The sequence below is a fragment of the Bombus affinis genome, unplaced genomic scaffold (assembly GCF_024516045.1).
Source record: "Bombus affinis isolate iyBomAffi1 unplaced genomic scaffold, iyBomAffi1.2 ctg00000070.1, whole genome shotgun sequence".
Lineage (NCBI taxonomy): Eukaryota > Metazoa > Arthropoda > Insecta > Hymenoptera > Apidae > Bombus > Bombus affinis.
The window spans coordinates 626,033-652,652 of NW_026108823.1; the positions used below are offsets into that span (position 1 = coordinate 626,033).

The 26,620-nt window shown below is 35.3% G+C and overlaps 2 protein-coding genes and 2 long non-coding RNA genes across 25 annotated transcripts in view; 3 read left to right on the forward strand and 1 right to left on the reverse strand.

The window, feature by feature from the left end:
• The window catches only part of LOC126927031 (G-patch domain and KOW motifs-containing protein-like), a 730,127-nt gene that overhangs the window by 330,092 nt on the left and 373,415 nt on the right, over positions 1–26,620 (reverse strand). For 3 of the 20 annotated variants that reach the window (XM_050743329.1, XM_050743331.1, XM_050743330.1), the window contains exon 2: positions 21,438–21,558. The exons of 11 other annotated variants lie outside the window; for them this stretch is intronic. In XM_050743329.1, coding sequence (XP_050599286.1) covers positions 21,438–21,558 — 121 coding nt within the window. Of the gene's footprint in view, positions 1–20,688; positions 20,909–21,437; positions 21,559–21,668; positions 21,986–26,620 lie in introns of those variants that run through there. 6 more of the 20 variants (XM_050743312.1, XM_050743317.1, XM_050743328.1 and 3 more) reach the window with 5 other exon arrangements.
• Positions 1–26,620, forward strand: part of LOC126927059 (uncharacterized) — a 133,340-nt gene that overhangs the window by 46,794 nt on the left and 59,926 nt on the right. Inside the window, exon 1 of one of the 2 annotated variants that reach the window (XM_050743432.1) lies at positions 22,224–22,372. The exons of the other annotated variant lie outside the window; for it this stretch is intronic. Coding sequence (XP_050599389.1) covers positions 22,299–22,372 — 74 coding nt within the window. The 5' untranslated portion in view covers positions 22,224–22,298. Of the gene's footprint in view, positions 1–22,223; positions 22,373–26,620 lie in introns of those variants that run through there. 2 annotated transcript variants of the gene reach the window in all.
• Positions 22,744–23,490, forward strand: LOC126927091 (uncharacterized). 2 transcript variants are annotated; one of them, XR_007715147.1, is made up of 2 exons: positions 22,744–22,839; positions 23,424–23,490. It is a non-coding gene; the product is annotated as an uncharacterized LOC126927091 (long non-coding RNA). The 2 variants fall into 2 exon arrangements; XR_007715148.1 differs by lacking the exon at positions 22,744–22,839 and adding an exon at positions 23,035–23,110.
• Positions 23,849–24,581, forward strand: LOC126927067 (uncharacterized). Its single transcript, XR_007715120.1, has 2 exons — positions 23,849–24,044; positions 24,161–24,581. It is a non-coding gene; the product is annotated as an uncharacterized LOC126927067 (long non-coding RNA).

The following is a 26,620-nucleotide window of genomic DNA, read 5'->3' on the forward strand; positions in this document are numbered from 1 at the left end:
ACCGTTAGTCCATAAATGAATCCTCAGGTACTCCGGCAATATACATTGTCGCCAAGGTCGCCATGTGTTTCCCTCATCGGTCCATCGGGTTCGAAGTATGCCAACCGGGACACCATCCTGCCCGCGGTGTGTGTGTGTGTGTCCTGGTCTCTGATGTGATTTACGTTACACGTGCGTTGCCACAACGAGACACGCGGTGCTATTTGTCGTTTTAAATTGCGCCGCAACTTGTTTTTGAGATCTTTGCTAGAGACATGTGAAAACACGTTGGAAGTATATTTCTTGTTTTTGTGGAATTTAGCTGGAAAATGAAAAATAACGTAAAACATGTACTTACGACTTACAGGGTAATTGAATGTATACACTGTAATAACCAGCGATTTAAGGCTTTAAAAGATCGAAAGAAAAGAAAAGAAGAAAGATAATATGTTGTGGCAGTCTAACTCGATCTAAGGAAATAGAGAGGGAGGGGGGGGTGGGGGCAAAGCTTGTTAATCTGGAAAGAATACAAGCATCAATTTCAAGCACTTACAGGGAATCAAGCGGGCTTGTTATGGTCGTAAGGTGGACAATTATCCCGTGTTAGGTTCAATCAGCTTAGTCCTACACAAAATTGATCCAATCATGCGAAAACAAATGTATTCTGATTTTTGTCGCAGATATTTCTGGTCTACGCACTCCAGTGCCAGCACAACTGATATTGAAACGCCTGATTTTCCCATATTCTACAGCGACAACATTACCTGATTTTTTACAACCATGAAGGACTCGAAAATACTTGCAATCTTCATCTGTTTGCAAATTATTTTCGTCACTTTCGTCCCGTCAGGGGCTGGTAAGTTGATACTGATTAATTATACCATCGAAATTCTATATAATGGCTACAAAAAATATTTGCATCATCACCCTCATTTCCTAACGAAGCGCGTTTTTTTACCAAGTTTTATATTTCATTTCATAGTATCAAATCTCTGTAGTTACACGAAAGTATTAAATGATAGGAAACTTGATATACACGAATTTAATTAATTAATAAGTTACCGTTAATTAATAAGTACACCGTTAACGCTTGCATGCTGGTCGTTAAAACACATGCTGCGCGAATAGGGTACACAGCGATTCATTTAACTCGCCTTGAATTAGTTTTAGAAAGACAAACATGGACAGGGATAATTTTTGTCACGAGCCGTTTAATTTATTCGTTCATTAGAACGAATTAATTTACACCTGCTGAGATCGCGATTGATGTGACAAATTCGAAATCTTGTTACATATAAATATTTTTAAACAACCACGTCGTAAGCTTTGTATATTTTTGAATCGCAACGAAACTGTTCAGAGAAATGCTGAAATTATTAATTAGAAAAGGAGATTTCTACGCATCGTTGTAAAACTGTCAGGGAAAATATTCGTGAAACAGTTACGTTGTTACAAGTTCTACAAGAAGAAATATTGAAAATCACGTTCCACTTATTCAGTTGCACGTGTAAAAGGTATCTTGCGTTCGCGCAAAAAATCTCTGAAGGATACATGCTTTATAATAATTGGAGTGTCGAAGTTGTTACGCGGATCGGCGTACACGTACCTTTTAATGAAACTAGGTTACCCATTCGTTATTCGTTCCTAATTTTCAGCTTCACGATTTTTACGCAATAAAATTTTATACACCTGTTCGGTTTATAAATGATTCAATTCAAATTTAACAGAATTAAAGTTGAAATAATCATTTGTACTTCATTAAAAGGTTCTTTCAGCATCTCGTTTTAATATTTTTATTGGTAATATTTTGTTGATCGTTATATTTAAATGGAGTTTTTCAAAGGAGAGATATTTTAAGGTAGGAAATGGACATACATTTATAATAAGAATTCAGAAGAAAGAATATTTCGTACAGAAAGAAATATTCCGTATGTATAAATAACTACGCTATGAATTTTATATGTATCGGATATTCCTTCTGGTTAATGTATCTGATGTTTTTTCACGCGAGATAGCGTATATTTGCATCTATATGTCTCTTCGTTTCTCAGTAGTAAAACTTAGCATTCCTGCGGCTGATAAGTAGTTACGCACTAACAACGAGAAACATAAAATGAGTAAGAAGCATGAGACATTCTATAAGAAAAATAAAGTTGTTTTTATCTTTCATTGCATATTCGTCAGAATATTGTTAATAAATATTTAAGTTAAGATTTCAGTTGAAATAAATACATAGGATACATAGGATACATTTATTTATATATGTATCTATGAACGCATTTGACATAAAATTTTGATAACGACTAAAATTATATATTCTGATATTAAATTAATTTAATGAGAATAAAAAACTAATTTTTTTAAACAAGATTTTGTATAAAGTTATATTTATTAGGAAAAGTTCGTTCATCCCTTTATAATATGATAGGATTAGACTCATTGCTGTGCAAATCATTTCATGGAATAGTATATGTGTGCGTGTATGTTCTAAGTTTTTATTATAAAAATGCTAAATGTACTAGGAGACGTTTTTAAAAATTCATAGATTTTTCTTCATCAAACATATCAATCGTTATATTGAAAAGTTAATTATCTTTTATTTGTTTCGAGCTGCACATTGATTGAGACATTCCTGTTGGTTATAATTGCGAATTTAACGCAACGAAGTTGTTTGAATCCCTTGCAAGCATGTAAATATATCGTCGAATTAATTGGTCAATTACTTGAGGTTGGAATTGAAAGAAAGGGAAAGGTGGAGGAGAAGTCTTGCGTTTGAATGCGGGACACTTTTAAAGCCCACAGTTCGCTGAAATTGCCAGAGAATTCAATTAAATAGCAAATTAAACCATTGAACTGAATCTGTTTCCAATCGCGAGCTTAGAAATTCTATCCTTTGAATTTTTATATCAGTCAACTTTCTTTTTGTACGTACGGTAACGAATATAATTCATGAATTAATGAAGTATGTAATTGGATGAAAGTTCTTCTTCCTGGATTCAGTTTAGACTAAGAAAAATTATATAATAACGAAATTATCAACTTAAAATTGATAGAGTGTGATAGTTTATTTTTTTTTTTTTTTTTTTTTTTGCGTGAGGAGGGGAAAATGCTGTTACGCATACCCAGTGATCCGCATCACTGGGTTATGTGGGACTCGGGCGGATGTTGTTGCCATACCCACTAAAAACCCCTCCTCCTTTTTCCTTTGCTTCGAGGACAGACAACCCCGGTAAAACCTGTCGGCAGTCATCAGGGTTGTCCTTTCATGCCCCGTTGTATCTTCTTCTTCAGGCAGTTATTCTGTATATTCTGTATTGCTCTCGTCATCTTCTCAGCTAGTTCAGAATACTGGGCTGATCTCCTTCTGTGGTTCTTTGTGGTTTTGTATCTCTGCCTTCACTACTCCGCGTAGTTGTTGTTGCTCTCGTTCTCCTCCTTGCTTCCTTCAAGGCCTTCGCTGTCACCCTCCTGTGAGGCATGACGGTCTTGCGAAATTACCTGAATTTATCTCAGCTCTCGTTCTTGGCGGTCACCGTGGCGATCAGATTGTCCACGTCTATGTTCTCGCCAAGAGCGTTCTCCAGCTCAATCCTTCTGTACGTTCACTTCGGGCACGTGAAGAGGGCGTGCTCTGCATCGTCGTTAGGGTCTTCACAGTCGAGACAGTTGCTGTCGCTGCTCTTGCCAATCCTCTTCCTATAGACCCCAAAACTCCTGTAGAGGTGGCCGTGTGTTCGTTATATATTTATTGGACGTGCGTGATAGTTGTAGTAGTTGGGCCTGGTCCGCTGTAATTGTCACTGGGGGCTGTAGATGTCGCTGCCGTCGTCCGACACTAGTTAGTGCCGAGTGGTGGTATTTGGCTTGTCGAGTGCCGCCACAGTACCCCTTACCAGTGATAGCGTTAGAATCTTAGTGTAATAAACCGTCCAATTGTCCAATTGTTGTCCAATTCGTGCGGATGTTGCTCGAAGTCTTCAATGTGGTGGTGGATACCTGTCAGTACGGTGCGGGCGTTCCGCGTACGGTCGTAGGCCTCTGTTCCATTTTTTAGTATGACGTGCTAGTGGTAATGCCCATGAACTTTTGCGACGGCCACATCACTCCTGGCTTGGTCGGTCATCGTTTCGTACCCAGTCACCTGCATGCGTGAGTCGGCGGTGAGGGGTCGAGTTTTTGTTGAAGGAAGGGCCGTTCCGTGTTCGCCGTAGCGGTAGGGTCCAGCTTGCCACAGGTCTAGATTCGCGATGATGGAAGTTCTCAGTAATGCTATCACGGTCAGACCTCAGTTTTGCTGTCGATCACGTCGGGGTCACCAATGTAGAGGTGGCCGTGTGTGCGTGATATATTTATTGGACGTGCGTGATAGTTGTAGTAGTTGGGCCTGGTCCGCTGTAATTGTCACTGGGAGCTGTAGATGTCGCTGCCGTCGTCCGACACTAGTTAGTGTCGAGTGCCGCCACACTCCCATGCCCGGATAACAGCTGCATGGTGTGATGATCGATGTCCATCTTCTTTTTGGTAAATAGCAGCGCACTCGGTATTAATTTCCTTGCGCCTCCAGTTCCTCCTTCAGCTCGTTGCCGTCATCCGCGCCGATCCTGGTCTTATGGATCTTGTTCCACTAGTAAGTCTCTCCGAGCATCTTTATCTTTATGTAGATCGGGAGATTCCCGGTCAACACGCAAAGTGCCGCGTGGGAGACGGTACAGTATGCCGTCGTTGTTATGCACAGGGCCGTTCGTTGTGCCCGTTTCTGCTTCTTCCTGTTCTTATCGGTATTCGCTAAGCTAATTCTTCTTTCTGAACCCATACTGCCTCCGATGGAACGGGTCCGTTCCGATGCATCTCTCGATGATCTTCTTAAAGCATTTTTCCCAGATCTTGCTCATGGCTGGGAGTATGCTTATCGGCCGATACGCGTTAGGGAGACTGGGATCCTTTCCCGGCTACCTTAGCAGTATTACTCTGGCCGTCTTCCAGCAGTCTGTTTCCAGCTTGCTTCCAGCTCCTGCTTCCAGCAGTCCAGGAGTCTTCCATCGACTCCTGCAGCCATCTTGGTGTTCATTCTTCCGGCGCCATCGTCGACATCGCCTTCGCCGATGACGACGCTGAAGCTGATGTCTTCTTCTTCTTCGGTCTCTGCCTCTTCGCGGCCCTCATAATGGGAGGATCCGTGTCCCATGGTGAATAGCCTCTGTAGGACTGCTTTCACCATGTCGATCGGCATGTCGTTGGTTGGTTTCTTGCTTTTGCATCTCTTCATGACTGTGCGATAGAGTTTGCCTTCTTGCTTTTCTGTATGGATGGAAACGCGTTCGAAAAGTAGAACGGAGTAATTAGCGATGCACGATCCCAGGCTGGTGAATATTTTTCCATCGGGAGAAGTCAGGTCGAGCGATACAAGATTTATATGCTCGTTCTGCCAGTTATTTCAAGGTCTGTGACGCGATAGAAAATGAACATAAATGAATAATAAATGTATTACAGCCATAAAGATTGCTTGATGTACGCCACCGTTTTTCCCCTATTTCTCCGATACAATTTTTCTTTTTTTTTTCTTTGCCAAACACTTTACTAATCGGTACGTATTCGAATTATCCTCAATTATTCTCGGTTGTTTCCGTTTCCTTTGGATTTACATAAGTACTCGTTTGATGTACGTGCAGAGTGAGATAATAACTATTAACAGCTATAAAATAAGAAGCGAAAATACGTTGAAACTCGACATCTAGATTCGCGAGACTTTGCAGAGCTTCGAAACTCTCGTGTTTCAAACCTAATAAAAAGTTGTAGAGGGAGAATTACATTGCGAGATCTGTTAAGGAAAATCGTATCGTTGTAATAGGATTATTTCAGCGAGGGAAATTCCGTGTTGCGTGTAACGCGTTGCAAAGCCATGAGCTCTCTTTCGGGTTAATATACATAATCGCCTTATCGAACTTTCCATCTAAACCGTTGCGCTCACACGTGAATTTTGCATTTCAATCTTCTTACTTGCAGTCCAATCCAGTTTAGTGTGACTAAGCTAAATGTTTCAGCCCTTCCAGGTAGAGTATGTATTATAGAGAGACGTACAACTCTATGAAGGGGAGATCAATAAATTGGGTTATCTTTAAATCACTGACAATTATTTCATCGACACGATTTCACCGACAGCGAATCCACCGGCAATGTCTATCAAAGTTTATTTACCGATACACCGAGTGAAATCACCCACAATCATTTCACCAATATTCTCCTTTGTCGATAATTATCATGCTTGCCACTACATGTTATCGTTGATTATATGTCTTTATTTACACATTCGTTTACGCGCATAACGAGATAAACGAAGAAACGAAAATGATATGTTGTCATGATGTATTGTTAAATTACTAATTAACACGAGTTATATATCTACCTACATGAGAGCTTCTAAATATCAATTATATTTCATGAAAGCACACAAGCTATTTTGCTATACACAAATAGAATTATAAGGAAATGTTACGTTCTAATGATTTAACGAAATCTATTCCTCTGTACATTTGACATTTCTGTATTATTACTTGTGTACTTTCTGCTCTTGTTTACGTCATCGGAAGTAAAAATACGTTAAGCGAATCAGCTAATCTATTTGAGCGATTCAATGGCTCGGTCTTCTCTTATGCGACTACCAAGCAGAAGATAAGTTCTTGGTTATATAACATTTTATAACATCCTAATTAACTTTTTTTTCTTTTTCTTTTTCTTTCTCTTTTTCTTTTTTTTCCCTTTTTCTATTTCTTTTTTTTCCTTTCTTTTTTTCTTTTCTTTCCATTTTTCTTTTTCTTTTTCTTCCTTTCTTTTTTTCTTTTTTTTCCCTTTTTCTTTTTTTTTCCTTTCTCTTTTTCTTTTTTTTTTCCTTTTTCTTTTTTTTTACGTGGAGGACACCAAGCCACTTTTTGGGGGGGGGGGGAAGTGGCGTGGTAGTGAACATCCAAATTAACTGGGGCACTAATTAGCTGAAGCTTCTAGTCAAACCAGGTATCGGTCTTTGTACGCAAAGGCATTCATTACAATCGTTTATAGTTTGAGGAAACACCGTTACAAATTCGTGATATAGGAGAAAGCGATTCAAAACTCGGATTCATTTGTTGGAACGACGCCGTGGGCAAAAGTACATAATGGAAAACTTTCTTCCAAGACCAATTGATAGCGCTGACGTAATTAAAATGTGACGATATTGCCAGCGACGTTTCTCCAAATAGACGACTAACTTATTTACGAATTGCCGCAACACGATTGCCGCTGGTAATACGGTTAGTAATCACTTTATTGAATTTTCGCTTGACGTGACATCGTCGAGTTCCTAGAGAGATTCTTCTCCCTTGTAAAACTATGTTTCTGCAACGACTGTATTTGTTGAATTACCGTTCGTGAACAAGTCCTTCTCTTTATTACGTGTAATAGATTCTTCTTTTTAAGTTTTAAATTACATTGGTAATTTTCTATAATTTATTACTCGAATATGGTAATTTGTTCTTAAAAAGTTTGCTTTTTCTACAATTATTTTACTACAAAACCCATCAAAAACATGATGTATGTATATATACCCTCAAATATTATCGGTTTATTCTCAAGCTATAGTTCAATTTCGGAAATTGCCAATTAAAATCATAAAAAAAAACACAGAAAGTTCGTTAAAATATGCGATTTTCCAATCAAGATATAGAATTTATTCGAGTAATATAGATTACAGTAGCGATGGTGACGGCAACGATGAATGGACTGATTCTTCGTGCGAAAATAAATTGGAAGCGCAGAACGATGCATTGTTTCAGGGAATATCGATTTTCAAGCATGGTTTTAAAGTACGTGTGCGCGTGTCTAGGTTTGTTAATTAATGCCGCTCCCAGGTTTTCAATATATAAATGTGACACCTACATATCTTTAAGCTTAAAACAATTGGACTAACAATTTCATTAAATTTAAATCAATATTTATCTTTTTAAACGCAACAATATTTTTAATGACAACTTCACATGTAAATCAAGTGCATACATATTCGATCGTTCTTGAAAACCTGATTCTCTGCGAAGAGAAAAAATCCTTGAATAAAGATTTGATCTACGTTTTATATGCTACGATTTACATCCACCTCTTTTCAGATATACCCCTCTATTTAAAATCATAGATCGTCACACACTATAGGTATTTCCCTGAAAAGTTAATGTCGTTTTGTATAAAAGCCAATTCAAAGGGGAAGGAAATTCTGCGAAAAATTCTTTCAGATTTCCCTATGTTTGAGCTCGAATCAAAGCAATCTTGTATAATAGGATAGGATGATAGGATGATTCTGTATTATTCCTTGTGTACTTTCTGTTCCTGTTATTTACAATAGGATGATTATGCGTTTAACTTCTCATAGAATCTCTCTGATTCCGTATGATATCATCAGTGTTTTTGAAATATGTTATTGATGTCGTAACGTCAACCGTTTCCAGTGCAAATTCAATTTTGAATCGCAATTTCCATGTTTGCGTGGCAAAAGCGTAAAATCGATAACGCACGCAAACATGTCTTCTTTGCTAATGGCGTACTATAAATATAAATATTTGAATAAATATTGCGAATTTCATATTGCTAAAAGATTTATACTATTTGCTCGTAAATAATCGTCGGATCTATATTTAAGTTGAAACTGCTGCATTAGATCTCTTTTCTTACTTAAAATTATTTGGATTGGTAATTTGGATGTAACATGTAATTTATTCTTCCTTTATAAATAGTGTACAGAAGATACCAATTCAAAGAAATGGAAGGAAAGTCTAAAAGCAAAGAAAATCTACAGGAAGATAAAACGTTCGAGCCTTGCCAGGCTATATAAGATGCTAAGTAATTTCATTTTGACAATGGTCCAACATCCTACTATGCATAAATTTAATATTAATATAAGCAGGTTTCATGCCAAGTATTACATCTAACGTATAAGCACAAGCCCTGGTTTTAAATGCCTTATAGTAACACCGAAAAGATTATTCAGTTGGATGTCTGACTCAACATCAATATTTTACTTAGAAGATAATACGTCGAGAGCATGTTGGTGGATGGAATGGGAGATGAATGAAGGCTTACTTCTGTAACATACGTAAAATGGTAGTCGGAATGAATTTTGGCGCTTGGGGACAGAAAAAGAGCTGTCTGATACTGTCATACACCTGAATTTATAAAATTTTGAAAATCGATGTAACCTTTGAACTTTATCGTATTCTGTTTCATAGCACAAATTATTGTTCCCGAAATGTACGTTTAGTGTTATAATATATTTGACCAACGGTTCTCAAATACTAGTTTTGCAAAAGCAATGGTGGAATTGGAGCAATTCTTTCTTCTTTCATTCTTTGAATGACCTGGATTTTCGAGTAGTCTAGTGACGATTGATCCGTACAATTAATCGATTTCTTTTTATTACACAAGTGCAAGAGATTCCGCGTTGGACGCCGATGTTGCGAGTTCGAATGCCTGGATGAGGTTGGCACTGAGTATTGGTCCGGATCTGATGTGGTTATCGTCGATGGTTCACCTAAACTTGAAAAACATAGTGTATTGTGGACGCTGAGCTTAGTGATGGCAATTGTAATATTTTAATTTCTTTTATTCTATATTTTCGACTTCTTTTTTCGAGTAGAATCATCAATTTTCCGCTTGTACTATCAATTAACAATCAGCCTGTATGACAAAATTCTATTTTAAACACCAAACTCGCCACGAGTGGCTATTTTGTTTACGAAATTAAACGAATTTAATAAATGAAATGGCAAGGAAGGAACTACAAGTGACCGTCAAACTATTTTTATGCTTGAGAAGTAATTCGCAAAGTAATATAAAATAATACTACTGATTTGTGTCAGAATTTTTCAGAATTTTTTCTTAATCTTTTGTTTTTTCCCTTCAAATTTATTATTTATTATTTATTCTGTGCTTTTTCCCTTCAAATTTATTATTTATTATTTATTCGGTGTCACGAAAACCGATTAAATATTAAATATCTTAAATATAGATTGAAATGAAAGCTTGTCAGTTCTCGTTCAGTTGTCACTTCAAAGTTGTTAGTTCAAAGGTTCTCGTACATCATAAAGCAAGGGATCAAATCTTTAACTTATTACAAATTAAATCTTTTATTGTAATTGCGAAACTTATGAAAGTACCAAGGGAAACAAGTAGGGAACATGAACTGCTCAACGAACCAAAGAACGGCTCAGTGACAAAATTAATAATGTAAGGATCACAAATATTACAACATTACACTCTTACATCACATAATAGTTCTCTGTACAAAAGATATATAGCGAATCGACTTTTCACAACGATAAGAATCAACAGAACCAATTAAGACCAGGCGAAACTCTCATAAGACAACAATATCAGAGGGATCAAATCAGCGATTTTAATCTATGTTACAAATTATAGTTATCAAGAAAAATTGCTCTTTTCACGAAAATTATGCTGATGACACACTCACAATGCATTTTATATTTGGTAGTCGGATGTGCTCGTGGTCATCAGGAGTATAAAGTCGACGTTTTTAGAAAATGACAGCGCTGTCGGGTTTTAAAAGCTTTTATTTTTTTATTCATCATTACGAAGATTGTGATGGAAGAACGTAATGGGGTAAAATCTGACGATTCCTTAATGAAGAATGCTTAAAGAGATTCTATAGAAAACGGTGATCGTTTCGTTGGGTAGTTCATTCGAATTTTGATCAGGATTATTGAGATAGAAGGGTCGAGAGCTTGGTGGAATATCAACTTTGACGCTTCAACGCTTCATCTCTTTTCAAGCTCACCAGTCACGAACCATGGTTCACTGAATATATCTTTTTGGAAAATCCTTTTTGGATTTTCGTACGAGAAACATGGTATGTTTGACAAGGGATTTTCTTTTGAGGCAATTTAGAGTGACAAAAAGGTCTTTCTGTTAGGTAGCTTGTCGATAAAAATGTTTTATTAATAACGTAAATGGAACGAGTAGTTACGAATTTAAATAGAATATGACCAAATGGAATATATATCTTCTCTTCGACTTTCATAAGCTGAAAGCCCCGTATCTAAATTTTATCTTAATTATTTGAAGCAAAAAGTATGTTTTCTGAAACTTTCGTTTCTCGTGATGAGTACATTATGATGCAATAAAAAATTTTGTCTGAAAATTATACTCAAGATCAATTTCATGATCCGTTTTCTCTATCAGATCTCCATCTTCCACAGCTATAACAAATAATTTTTTGACACTCTATACATTTAACATCGATTATAATTCTGATAATTGAAACACCGAACATCAATGTGTTTATTCACTACGCCAACACAGATAACAATTAACATTGATATATAATATATATTTGACGATATATATCTGAAAGAATAGAAATTTCATTTAATCGACTATATGACCATACTCGGTTAAGTACCAACAACGACTATCTATCAACCTTATCTTACTTCCTCAAAGATATAGAAAGACTTTAAAAATTTCAGCCATGTGATTTGGTCCTTTAAAATTTAGAAGTAATATAACGATAAAATACCATCAAAACCTTTAAATTTCCAATATTCAAGAGAAACTTGAAATCTCGTTTATTTACTCAGCAACAAAATCTTATTTACCTTCAGAGAACCTATACAATTTTTGCACAGCTCAATATCTCTCCTTTAAACAAAACATCAAAGTATGTTGTTCCTAACTTCAAAGGGCTCAACTCAATTTTTTGATCAATTTCTCTCGTCCTATACGCTCGTTTCAAAGCTTATAATACCATCTACACCTTTGCCTTGTGTTCCATCCATGGTTCCTATGCATGCAATTTTATTATTATTGTTCCAAAGGATCTTCGCATTTCTGTTTCGCTCGTGATAGGTATTCACATCTGTTTTACCGTGCTGTTTCATCTTCTGAGAACGATATGGTCGGAAATGATATGATGTTGAATACGCACAGGTCGTTAAACGAGAATTAATTCAAGATAGATTCAAACGGAGTTAATTAAGTGATCCCAATTCCACAGCCTTGGGGGCTGAACGCGTTTTCCTTCCGAACGGTTCGTTCGTGTCGAGTGATGCAAATTTCAGCAAGTGTTTCACCTACGTGTTTACTATTAAATTTATTTCTTATCTATCTATATCTTATCTTATGAGAGTTTCGCCTGGTCTTAATTGGTTCTGTTGATTCTTATCGTTGTGAAAAGTCGATTCGCTATATATCTTTTGTATAGAGAACTATTATGTGATGTAAGAGTGTAATGTTGTAATATTTGCGATCCTTACTGTATTAATTTTGTCAGTGAGCCGTTCTTTGGTTCGTTGAGCAGTTCATGTTCCCTACTTGTTTCCCTTGGTACTTTCATAATTTTCGTAATTACAATAAAAGATTTAATTTGTAATAAGTTAAAGATTTGATCCCTTGCTTTATGATGTACCAGAACCTTTGAACTAACAACTTTGAAGTGACAACTGAACGAGAACTGACAAGCTTTCATTTCAATCTATATTTAAGATATTTAATATTTAATCGGTTTTCGTGACACCGAATAAATAATAAATAATAAATTTGAAGGGAAAAAGACAAGAGATTAAGAAAAAATTCTGAAAGAGACACAAATCAGTAGTATTATTTTATATTACTTTGCGAATTACTTTTCAAGCAGAAAAATAGTTTGACGGTCACTTGTAGTTCTTTCCTTGCCATTTCATTTATTAAATTCGTTTAATTTCGTAAACACAATAGCCACTCGTGGCGAGTTTGGAGTTTAAAATAGAATTTTGTCATACAGGCTGGTTGGTAATTGATAGTACAGGCGGAAAATTGATGATTCTACTCGAAAAAAGAAGTCGAAAATATAGAATAAAAGAAATTAAAATATTACAATTGCCGTCACTAAGCTCAGCGTCCACAATACACTATGTTTTTCAAGTTTAGGTGAACCATCGACGATAACCACATCAGATCCGGACCAATACTCAGTGCCAACCTCATCCAGGCATTCGAACTCGCAACATCGGCGTCCAACGCGGAATCTCTTGCACTTGTGTAATAAAAAGAAATCGATTAATTGTACGGATCAAGCGTCACTAGACTACTCGAAAATCCAGGTCATTCAAAGAATGAAAGAAGAAAGAATTGCTCCAATTCCACCATTGCTTTTGCAAAACTAGTATTTGTGAACCGTTGGTCAAATATATTATAACACTAAACGTACATTTCGGGAACAATAATTTGTGCTATGAAACAGAATACGATAAAGTTCAAAGGTTACATCGATTTTCAAAATTTTATAAATTCAGTTGTATGACAGTATCAGTCAGCTCTTTTTCTGTCCCCAAGCGCCAAAATTCATTCCGACTACCATTTTACGTATTTTACAGAAGTAAGCCTTCATTCATCTCCCATTCCATCCACCAACATGCTCTCGACGTATTATCTTCTAAGTAAAATATTGATGTTGAGTCAGACATCCAACTGAATAATCTTTTCGGTGTTACTATAAGGCATTTAAAACCAGGGCTTGTGCTTATACGTTAGATGTAATACTTGGCATGAAACCTGCTTATATTAATATTAAATTTATGCATAGTAGGATGTTGGACCATTGTCAAAATGAAATTACTTAGCATCTTATATAGCCTGGCAAGGCTCGAACGTTTTATCTTCCTGTAGATTTTCTTTGCTTTTAGACTTTCCTTCCATTTCTTTGAATTGGTATCTTCTGTACACTATTTATAAAGGAAGAATAAATTACATGTTACATCCAAGTTACCAATCCAAATAATTTTAAGTAAGAAAAGAGATCTAATGCAACAGTTTCAACTTAAGTATAGATCCGACGATTATTTACGAACGAATAGTATAAATCTTTTAGCAATATGAAATTCGCAATATTTATTCAAATATTTATATTTATAGTACGCCATTAGCAAAGAAGACATGTTTTCGTGCGTTAAATTTAAAGGTTTTGATGGTATTTTATCATTATATTACTTCTAAATTTTAAAGGACCAAATCACATGGCTGAAATTTTTAAAGTCTTTCTATATCTTTGAGGAAGTAAGATAAGGTTGATAGATAGTCGTTGTTGGTACTTAACCGAGTATGGTCATATAGTCGATTAAATGAAATTTCTATTCTTTCAGATATATATCGTCAAATATATATTATATATCAATGTTAATTGTTATCTGTGTTGGCGTAGTGAAAAAACACATTGATGTTCGGTGTTTCAATTATCAGAATTATAATCGATGTTAAATGTATAGAGTGTCAAAAAATTATTTGTTATAGCTGTGGAAGATGGAGATCTGTTAGAGAAAATGGATCATGAAATTGATCTTGAGTATAATTTTCAGACAAAATTTTTTATTGCATCATAAAGTACTCATCACGAGAAACGAAAGTTTCAGAAAACCCCTGGATCGTAAATGATTCGTTCTTTTGAAAAAAGCTGTTTAAAATTTCTTATACTAATCCCTATACTAATTGTGTATACTAACTGTATTTAGTATATTATGTTATAAATAATGGTTAATATAAGTATCAAAATAAATAGACAACAATTAATTAGATAACATCGTAATAACATAATATAATATAATGGGCGTAATCATATACAGTAAAACTTAGAAAATATGCTCTGGATGAATTCGGTGAAAATTATTCTTTGTTCCGTGGTATATATAGGCAAAAACGAATGGTAGACCGCAGCATAATAGTTTCCAACAACATTCTCAATATTAAGGATATCAACATCTTAGATTTAATCAAAGCCGCTGGAATACGCCAGATATTTCATATCTGACTTAAACATGTACAGTGACGAGCGAAAAAAGTAAACACATAAATGTAAAAGACTAATTTCTCAAGTGATCGGTAAAGATTAGGTAACAGTAACTACAAGTTATTATTAACGAAATGTAATAGTTAACTTTCATTAACATTAATAATGTACAAATCATTTTACAAAAATGGATATCTCAAACCATGTTTACAGTTTTGCACATTAATTATACTCGTCGAATCAAGGTTTCAACATAGATATTTCGTCCACTAGTACTACTTCACGTTTATTATATCCAATAGAATTAACTACTATTTAGGTAAATTATTTTGTGGAATGGTCAAATAATGCTCTTTTCTCATTATACCTTCGACATTCGCTTTTTACATAAAATCAACGGGCTGTGTTTACACTTTTGCTTGTCACGGCGTATCAAGGAAGATTGAAATATAAAGTAATTCGCACAAAAAAGTAGATATTAGTATTGATGTTATTGTATTCCATATTTGACCTTAAAATATGAATAAAATCAGTCTAAGTATTAATGAAATTTCAAACATTTTTTCTAAAACAACGGAACTTTCCTTTCTAATGAGCACTATATGATGCAATAGAAAAACAATTTGACACTGAAAATTGTGGTCAAGATCAATTTTGCGCTACACTTATTTAACCAATTTTCATCAAATCGAAGGTGTAGAATGGCTTGAAAAAAATACCGCGATAAATACTTTTTTGACACTTTGTACAAAGTTGTATATCAATGTGTATATCGATACACATACTCTGTATGTGCATATCCGTGGTATATATATCCGTTTTTCGAAGCAAAATGTCATCTACCTGATCAAAAGAGCAAAGCAAAAACACTACATAGAGGGTTTGTTACTGTTAACACTCTCTATTTCCGTGCGTAAAGTATCCAACCAGATATCCAGGAACAGCTTTCAGGGAACGAGATTGAATATTTGATCGAATATATTTAATATGGCAATGTTACGTATAACAATATACGTATGGAATTTTAAAAGTCACGAGGGTTGCAGCGGACTCAATTTTAATGTACATTAAACATTTTGCTCATTGATGACCTTACCTTAATTTTTTTCTCCTTCCTCGCTTTCTTCTCCTATGCGAGTGACACAGCAAGATTGATAGTAACAAGCGATTTCATTAAAACACAATCTCCTTTTCCATTTGATGAACACGATACGAGACGAGGGAATGATTTAGGAACACGACTTTCGAGCGGTTTCAACAACTATTACGTTTCATTTATAGCAACGAACACTGTCAAAGACGTAATCAATAAGATTCGCGTAGGTGCCGTAGATGACGTAGATGAAAAAACGTAGATCAAACGTAAATGACGAAATTATACATTAATTTATTTTAACGCGTTAAAATTACGCTAATGACAGTTGCTCCATTCAATTTGTTCACATATTTGAGCCCTATATGGAACAAAGTGAACGGAGCATCTGCAAGCGTGTTAACCGGACAACGACGAATTTTCACATCTACTCCTCGAAGCTTCACATATATCAATGACCACTGCCGTAGTCATGGACAAACGTAGATGACGAAGTTATGTATTGATTCACTTTAACACGTTAAGATTACGCTAGTGACACTTGCGCAGTACTATTTGTTCATATATTTAAGCCCTATATGCAACAAAGTGAACGTAGCATCAGCAAGCGTGTTAATTGGACAACCACGAATTTTCACATATATTGCACGAAGATTCGTATATAACAATGATCACTGCCATAATCATGGTCAAACGTAGATGACGAGATTATGCATTAATTCACTTCAAAAATTACGCTAGTGACAGTTGCGCCGTTCTATTTGTTCATATATTTAAGCCCTATATGCAACAAAGTGAACGTAGCATCTGCAAGCGTGTTAATTGGACAACCACGAATTTTCACATATATTGCACGAAGATTCGTATATAACAATGATCACTGCCATAATCATGGTCAAACGTAGATGACGAGATTATGCATTAATTCACTTTAAAAATTACGCTAGTGACAGTTGCGCCGTTCTATTTGTTCATATATTTAAGCCCTATATGCAACAAAGTGAACGTAGCATCTGCAAGCGTGTTAGTTGGACAACGACGAATTTCGTTTCGCAAACACGGACACGTGAAACATTTTGAAGTTACGTGGACGCGAGAGTAATTCGTTCCCTTAAATTGCTCAATTTCCATTTCTTTCGCCATGTATATTCGAGTATTGCATTTGAATGGCAGAGCAGTGGGAAGTAACGGCGCACGTCGTTGATATATCGACAGGAACATGAATTCTTTTTTCATAGGATGAATACTTTTTTCATCGAATTATTAAACCGAATCAAGTTTTCAAATCCAATCATTTAATTTCATCGTTTTACATCGAACGTTTCAATCTTTTTTCTTTTAAATACTTTACCTATATTTCATCTCGTTGAATATTCCATATTTTTAATGCTACTACCACTTATTGGTAATTTCAAATATGTAATTATCGTTCTGAAGTTAGAAATTCGAAATAACATTCGTCAGTATATGATTCTACGTTTTATATAGAGTAATAAAAATGATACAATGAGTTTCGGTAAATAACCAATAAAAATTTTTGTTCCTTTTTCTTTTTCTTTTTTTTTTGGTTTTATGTATCCAAGGTCGAGAATAAACTATGTGCACGTTTCCTCTCGTTTCTTGTATTTTTATGAGGAATTCAGTCTTTTTACGCCACAAGAGTCTCAACGTTTTCGTTTTCACGCCTACGTTACGCTCGTTAAACACGTTCCAACAAGACCATGAATAAGGATAACAGCTTTAATGTTTTCACATGTGTTAATTTATTATTTTAGACCTTAAATATTTTATTTATAAAATCTTTATTTAAACAAGTTACCATTGTCGCTACAATAAATCAATGAATGAAATCAGTTTAAATTTAAAATATCATTTCATAATTTCTCGTCACTTGTATCTAAAAACAACAAAAAAAACGGTGTATCCACATCGGATAAATTAATACGCCCCGACGCAAAATAAAACCAAGACGCACAGCTCTGTGGAATGCCAACAGTCTAGCGCAACGCAAACTTGAACTAGAACTCTTCCTAAAACACCAGCAAATCGACATAAGGCTCATAACTGAAACCCACTTCACCGACAAAAACTACCTGAACATAAACGGATACAAGTTCTACCATACCCAACACCCCAGCGGAAAGGCCCACGGCGGCACCGGAATCATAATCAAATCAAACATTAAGCACTACGAACTTCCACCATTCCAGAAAGACTACCTCCAAGCATGGTCTTGAAGACTGTCATGGTACAATCACCACTTCAGCTGTATACTGCCCTCCCAGACACTCCATCGCCAAAGAAGACTTTGACGACTTCCTGAACACCCTGGGCAATAGATTCATAGCTGGAGGAGACTACAACGCCAAACACACCCAATGGGGCAGCAGACTGGTTACAGTAGGAGGCAAAAACCTCCTCAACAGCATAATAACCAACAACCTCAACTACCTTACCACATACGAACCCACACACTGGCCCACCGACACAAACAAAATACCCGATCTCCTTGATTTCCTCACTAAAAAAAAATATCTCGTCAAGACACGTCCAAATCAATTCCTCGGCTGATCTCTCCTCTAATCATTCCCCCGTGATAGTAACAGTCAGTTCAACTATCATCGAGAATACACGTAATGGCTCCATACATAACCAACACACCAACTGGCAGCTCTTTAGAGAAGTCTTTACACACACAACTTCAGCCTCAACTTCACTAAAAACCAATGAAGAAATCGAAGCAGCCACGGAATACCTAAACACGAGCATAATAAACGCTATCCGCTTCTCCACACCGGCAAAAACGTCCATCAGCAATCACGAATACCCCCAGTACATATTTAAAAAAATAGCAGAAAAATGTAGACTAAGAAGGATATGGCAGACCCATAGAACACCGGAGGACAAACGCAAACTAAACAACGCAACTACAAAACTATCCAAAACTATAAAAAAAACTACAATAATGACCGTTTTCACAAATATCTCGCCAGCTTGTCCCCCACAGCCGACTCCAACTACTCACTATGGAAGGCCTCCAGGAAACTCACGCGCCTCCCACAAATAATACCTCCAAGCCGCCGTCCGCAGAGTGGATGGGCGCGTAGCCCTATAGAAAAAGCCAACCTATTTGCCAAACACTTGACTGAAGTATTCCAACTACATTCCTCCATAGCTGCAGCGGACGTTACCGAATATCTGCACACTCCCTTCCAAATGTCCCCTCCTATTGAACCCTTCACTTCTTCAGAGATCATAGAAGCAATCAGTCGCCTAAACCCCAAGAAAGCAGCAGGTCACGACCTAATAGGAAATAAAACAATCAAGGAACTTCCGATAAAAGGGATTGCACTCATCGCATCAATCTTTAACGCTATCCTCCGCCTTCAACACTTTCCCAAGGCTTGGAAAATCTCACTGATCACCCTCATCCCTAAACCCGGTAAACCAATATATGAAACCAGCTCCTATCGCCCAATCAGTCTTTTACCTACCCTGTCTAAACTATTCGAGAGGATGCTCACGAATCGTCTCCTTCCACTCCTAGAAGAATTCAAAACACTCCCAGACCACCAATTCGGCTTCCGAAAACAACACTCAACAGTAGAGCAAATCCACCGCATAACCCACATGATCAGCCAAACCCTTGAAAAGAAAAAATACTGCTCAGCGGTATTCCTAGACATCCAACAGGCATTCGACAAAGTATGGCATAAAGGGCTACTCTACAAGCTCAAAAAGATCCAACCCCATCCATACTACTCCATCTTAAAATCCTACCTAACCAACAGACAATTCATAGTTAAATGTCTAGGCGCCACTTCCGCAACATTCCCAATAGAATCCGGCATACCCCAAGGTAGTGTCCTCGGACCCCTACTGTTCTCCATCTACACTGCCGACTTACCTATATCAAACGAGGTAACAATAGCAACATTTGCCGACGACACAGCACTATTAGCTACCCACGCAGACCCGGCAATTGCCTCATCCACTCTCCAGCGAAGTATCGACACCATGGAAAAGTGGTTCCAAAAATGGGGTTTCAAAATAAACGAAAAAAAATCCTCTCATGTAACCTTCACGCTCCGAAAACAAACCTGCCCCCAGGTCACCATTAACAACACAATAATCCCAAGCAAGGACTCCGTAAGATACCTGGTCATGACCCTGGACAGGAGGCTAACTTGGAAAAAACATATCTCAGAAAAAACTAAGCAACTAAAGGAAAAATTAAGAAAATTCTATTGGTTCACGGGCCGACGCTCCAAACTAAACATACAGAACAAAATAATCCTCTACAAGGCCGCAATAAAACCTGTCTGGACCTACGGAATCCAACTATGGGGAACAGCAAGTAATTCCAACATTGAAATACTCCAACGCTTCCAATCGAAAACGCTAAGATCCCTATCAAATGCACCCTGGTATGTTACCAACGAAACAATCCACCGTGACCTCAAGATACCTACAGTCAAAGATGAAATACACAAGTCCAGAAGCAGATATTACACAAGAGTCAACAACCACCACAACCCACTAGTCACCCAACTACTGGACACGACGGACCGATCTACAGTTATCATATTTTATATAAAATTAGAAGGGACCTTTAAAAAATTGCATGCAACAACACACTTACAGGAACTCTTGAATTAGTTTTTCTACATGCCTGATTATGTCTTTATATGTATATGTCAATTCAAATTTATTTTCTTAAATGTCCCTTAATGAAAAACTAACACTTCATATTAACTTTGAACTTTTGAGTTCTCAGAATATTCTGATTTAGTCACTGGCTGTACCATAAATTCATTTACAGATATTATATTTCCACCAAGAGCTAGTTTTATTATGAGCCTTCCTGCATCATCATCGAATCCTTCTATTTGACCATAATTATTACTTTGTTTTCCAGCTATAATTTTCACAAATGTTCCTTTCTCGATTTTAACTTCTTCTTCTTCTTTTTTGGAATCTGTATATTTGGTATCTGTAGTTTCATACCTTTTGGTCGTAATTCTGGTATGACAGCTGCTACTAATCTGTAATAGTTAGAATAAACGATTGTGAAATAAAAAATGATGTTCTCTGTTTACTTTCCAATAAGTGATGTATTAAACACATATAATTAATTTAATCTAGAGTAAAATTCATACTTTTCATTTCAACCAATTCCCTTTCCTGGTTGCCATCCCATTCCCCTTAACATTGCTACACCAAAAGCATCAATAGGAATTTTTTCATAATCTTCTAACGTAGACTGAAAAATACAAAACGATATTTATAATATGCAAATGTAATACATCTGTGCATTGCACATCAATATGTTGATAACGTACCTGTTCTTTGCCTCTTAATGATTCATCTTCTACTAAAGGTAAAGTTAAATCATTTGTTTTAGTTTCATATTTAGTCTTTGACTTAAGTTCCTCAATGATTTCTTTCGTCGCTTGCTCTTGTAACAACTTTATTTTCACTATCTTCAACTGGCTCTTTCTTTATTGATATTATTGGCGATGTTTTTCCATTAGATAGCTTTGATTTTGCCTCGTTAACACTAGCGTCTCCTACCTTTTCCTTATCTGCCTTCGGAAGGAAAATGTCTGCATCTATTTTATTAAGAATTCTATCATGCCAGGTTTTTGAACCTAGTAATGGAATAATTAGAGGTTCATCTTTTTTTTCTTCCTCACTGAAATAAAAAAATTGTTTTCAAATATATATATTCCGCTATTGGTGATTTTTATAGGTTAGGTTGAGGTTATATGTTTCTTGATTATAAATTTTACTTTTTGAACTCACCCTATTACTTTAATACCTTTCTCATCAAGGCATTCAATGCAATCAACTTTCTTTTTTTCTTGTGGAATAGCATTTTTTAACACAGGTTTCTTAATAGATTTCGCAAAACCGAAGGAAATCTTCTTTCCTTCTTCTGCCATTTATTTGTTATTTTAACACTGACTTATAGATCAATACACATGTATATACTAGACATAAAGATTGATGTCACTTGAATCTATGTACATGAATCTAATATCTTATTATACTTTATTAATCTACTCAAAATTACTTGCACATTACTAAAATTTCATTCCGACAATGTATCAAGCGTCTGAATAAGTGACATTAAAGTAAACATATATCAAAGAGGAAATAAGAAGAACTGACGCCTATGGTTTTCTATGTTACAGAGCTAGTGCTGCACCATACGGCCAAATGCCGAAGGTGGCTTATGCTAGTATATACCTGCCTATACGTTTCAATGAGAAAATCGATATTATGTGTTCATGTGAAAATTCACATTTCCCTAGGAGCTGTATTTTGATAGATTTAAGCTTCTAATGGAGCATTTTAAACGTATAGAGTATACTATGAAGTAGATAGTAGTGCGGATCATTTTATATTCATAGAAAATTTGAATGTATAGAAATGTACAAAATGCTCATGATATGCAAAAATATGCAAAATATTCAAAGTAAACCAATCATCAAAAAGTTTAGAAGGTGAAACAAATTTCTTTAATAACACCTAGATTAATTTTTATTTGTTAACAATCCCATATATAACCATAGCTTTTTCCCGGCGCATATACGCGCCCTTACATGCGTCAATAAGATAAGAGGAAATAAAAGACAGATTATCGATAAAATACACTAACACATATGTAATACGTGGATATATTACCACTCAGATTACACATATTATATATTATAAGGGAATATGTATACCACGTATATATGTAGAACGAATATTTCAAACTTGTTTATAGCCCGTGCGCACACATAAATGCACGCACACGAACAATTTTTCGAACGATAATTATATTAATAATTTATAACCATTTATATTTTTATATTTTTATATTTTTATATTTTTATATTTTTATATGATAAGCATTTATATTTTTTAAAATATGTTCTTATGGCATACATATTTATTCCACGCTTCATATCTATCCACATCCGTAACTGTAGGTGACATTGTTTTTTAACAATTTTGCTATTATTTCATAATTCTTTAATTCATATTTCAAAGTCGTAACAGATGTTTCTTTTTTTTTTTTTCAAGTTTTTCCCATATTGGACTTATTTCTAGCAGCCATGCTTGCTTACAAAGCAATTTTATATCCACGCAAGAATATTTTTCAGTAGATTTTATTATGTGCTTTACAATATCCATATTCTCTAATAACTGGTTGCTAAGGTATAATTTGAACATACCAAGTCGAGTAACTTCATTTGGTAATGATACGTATATTTTCTTTTCAAGGAATCTGCGTAAAGCTGCATCAATGTCCCTAATAATATATTTACAATAAATATTATTGTTCTGTTATATTAATAATAACAAAGGAATATTCCGCACAACACAATAATTAAGATTAAGATAATGAATAATTATGATATTAAGATATTTTCTACTTAGAAAACATTGAAATAGCGTGATATACATAGCAAGGGCAATTAGTTACAGCCAAAAGAACTACATTAGAATTTTCGTTAGATACTAATCCATCCAATCTAGAAAGAAGTTCTGATCTGAATCTCTTTGCAGGTTCAGACAATGTACAGTTTACTCCTTTATTTGTGCCTATCCAGTCAATCTCATCGATAAAAATAATTGTAGGCGAAAAATTATAGGCAAGTTCAAATAAAACCTGTTCAGTTTAACAAATGTATTTATTATTTATTAAATATTATATTCAAAATTCCTTAAATTCATTGTTTCATCACGAACGTAATATCATTTCGTTTTCCAAACAACTATTCTAGTTATATATGATTATTATTATATACGATATATTCCAGAATCTCTTCTTCATAGACAAAGGAAATCAACTTACACGGATATACTTCTCGGAATCACCTCTCCATTTGCTCACCAATGAGCTGGCCGTTATGTTAAAAAAGGTGCATTGGCATTCTGTTGCGACTGCCTTCGCCAACATCATCTTCCCTATTTCGTAATTGCTTGTATAGCAGAATAACTTTCCAGGGAGAAAATGGGCCTTTAAAAAAGATAAGGTACTTGAGGAGATACACAATGGCCTCCTTAATAGCAGATTTACATTCCTCTAGGCCTACGATGTTGTCCCAATATACATTTAATTTTGTCAGTATGATTTCCTGCGACAATACAAAGATGAAATGGCGCATAATCTCCGTATTAATTTCCGTAAATGTTATGTAATTCGTTATTTAAAGCTTTACTGAAATCAATATTTACAATACGTATATTAATCGAAAATAACTTACGCATGAAATGTCTTCAATAATCTTCCATAATTCCAGATTGTCTATATAAAGCTTCTGAGCCTATTTTGATATCTTTGATTGCGTGGATTGTTCCATTAAGATGTTAAATAGCTCTCCTCTTCTGATGAAGATTCATCGCTTTCATTGGCGAAAATTGATGTCACTGTCATTGCGAGATTAATATCATCCGTAGCATCACCCCTCATCTTCTGTTGTGCATTCCTCCCTTTCACAGACCCAGATACAGACTCACTTCTCGTTTGTTTGCTAACAGATTTGACACGTTTTACTACTTCTTCAAAGATTGAATGATATTGTAATGGATACGTTGAATACGTTGAGAACGTTGAATAATGTTAAATAATTTAAATTCTTACACTTTGTTCGCATTTGTCATTTCCCTCGTCTTTATTTCCTTTTCAGTTATTTTCTTGCACAATATAGGATATTTTTGGAATTTCATCTTGTAATAATTTTCATATTCTGAAAGAATAATTTCAAAATCGACGTTGTCGCAGACTCGATATTTCCGAGGTAGACGAGCTTCCCGGATTAATACATCGCTAATGTCTACATATCTAAAAAATATAATTTTTAATTCATTGAACAAATTTTATGCTATGAGTACACACTATACGATAATCATCAATTAACTGTTTTATTTCTAGGTAAGACAGACAAAAAGAATGTACTGTCTATTTATTATTATATAAATCCTCGGCGATAATTTTTTGCCTTCTGCTTTTTAATTTCTAATTTTTAAAGTTTGAATTTATATATATTTGCATTTATAACTAGTTAATCTACGTTATCGATTGAGTTATTCTATAACTACTGAGTTACCGATGTCGATTTTCAAATTTTGGTTCCTTCCCCTCTTTCCGCACTAATTTCTATTTCGATTGGTCACCGATACTATTCGAAAAAATTGCAACTAAGAAGATATCTAAATATATACACATAATATAAATATATAAACATAATTTTGTTATCTACTATCTTGATACGTGCAAAGATAAATCTTAATGATATATAATACAGCGTAAATGGTTATAAATAATTAATTATTGACAATAATTATAAGAATTATCGAAAGAAAAAATCATAGATACTATGTGCGAGTGTAAAATATCGCAAAAAATGAACAACAATTGTGAAAAACGCAATATGGCAAATCAATGACAAAACACACTCATGACTGTCATGGAAGTTCCAAAGTCTAAAATCTAGAATATTCCTTACCTCTTTTCGCAAATTATGAGATATCTTATTTGTGGTACCTTGCAGCGATAAATCACCGTTTATTGTAATAGTTTTAAATGTGATAATGATATCCTTGTATTGACTATCGTTTCTCGATAGTTACGAGAATTTTCGTTTATTACTTTGAGACAATCCGTCACTTCCTTTCTCTTATAAAGTTTCCCTTCAACTCCGTTGAAAACTGAGCATCAAACAGGAGACGAACGATTTGTTGTCATGGCAATGTTAGTTCACACGTAAGCGGGGTGCGAATATAATGATGGAATAGTCGAATCCTGTCTACTGTATAGTAAGATGGATGCGACATGGAAATAGAAAGAGAAGGCTGTATATAAGCATTTTCTGTCCTTGTTTAATCAGGCATGCACACTAGTGGACACTGACGGCGCTTGTTTACCGTTGTTACACATTTCCGGTACAAGTACGCGGGCATTAGAGAAGGACGGAACGGTCTCTCTCTTTACCCCTATATCGCGTTTTTAGTTCGCTCACGCGCTCTGTACTTATATCTATTACATTTCCACCATAAGCAGCGGCCGTGCAGTGACTTACAAAAGTTTCGAACTCGCGGACGTTTAATCACGTTCCCTACTCCGAAGGGGTAAGTACAAAGTTGCTCGTCTCAGTACTCTTGTTAGAAGTTTTATCATCTTTTTCATTTCGTGGCTACAAGTTTTTCCAGGAAATTCTTATCGTTTTACAAGGGCTGTGGGACACAATGACGTCAGCTATCGATCATATACGCGAATTTGTTGTAAATTAATTAGGAGAATATCTGGAGTTGTTTATCGTTGCCAGCTGTAAAATATTAGAATTTTTCATTCATAATTGTCATATTTTCGACTCTTCCGTTGCCAAGACCATCTTGAAAGATTTTTGGTATGTTCCATCACCCTTGTTAAAAGTGTGCCCATTGGTTAGCTATATTGATTTTAAAAACCAATACGTATATCAAGTTTATTATCTAACAGAAACAAAGAAATTCGTTTTATTAACGAATTTTCGATGTTTCTTCTCAATTTCCTTTAGCATCGAACGAAGAACATTATTTGATCAAACGTTTCATCGTTCAGATTATATTTCGTTTAAAAAGATTGAAATTGATATCGAGATAAAATCAAAAAGTATCCGTTGTTCTCGAACATTCTAGTATTCCTTCGCCGCCCGGGAGAAAGACAGGTATGAAGAAAGAGGATATTTTTTTTTATTAACTTTTTAATATTGATATTTCGA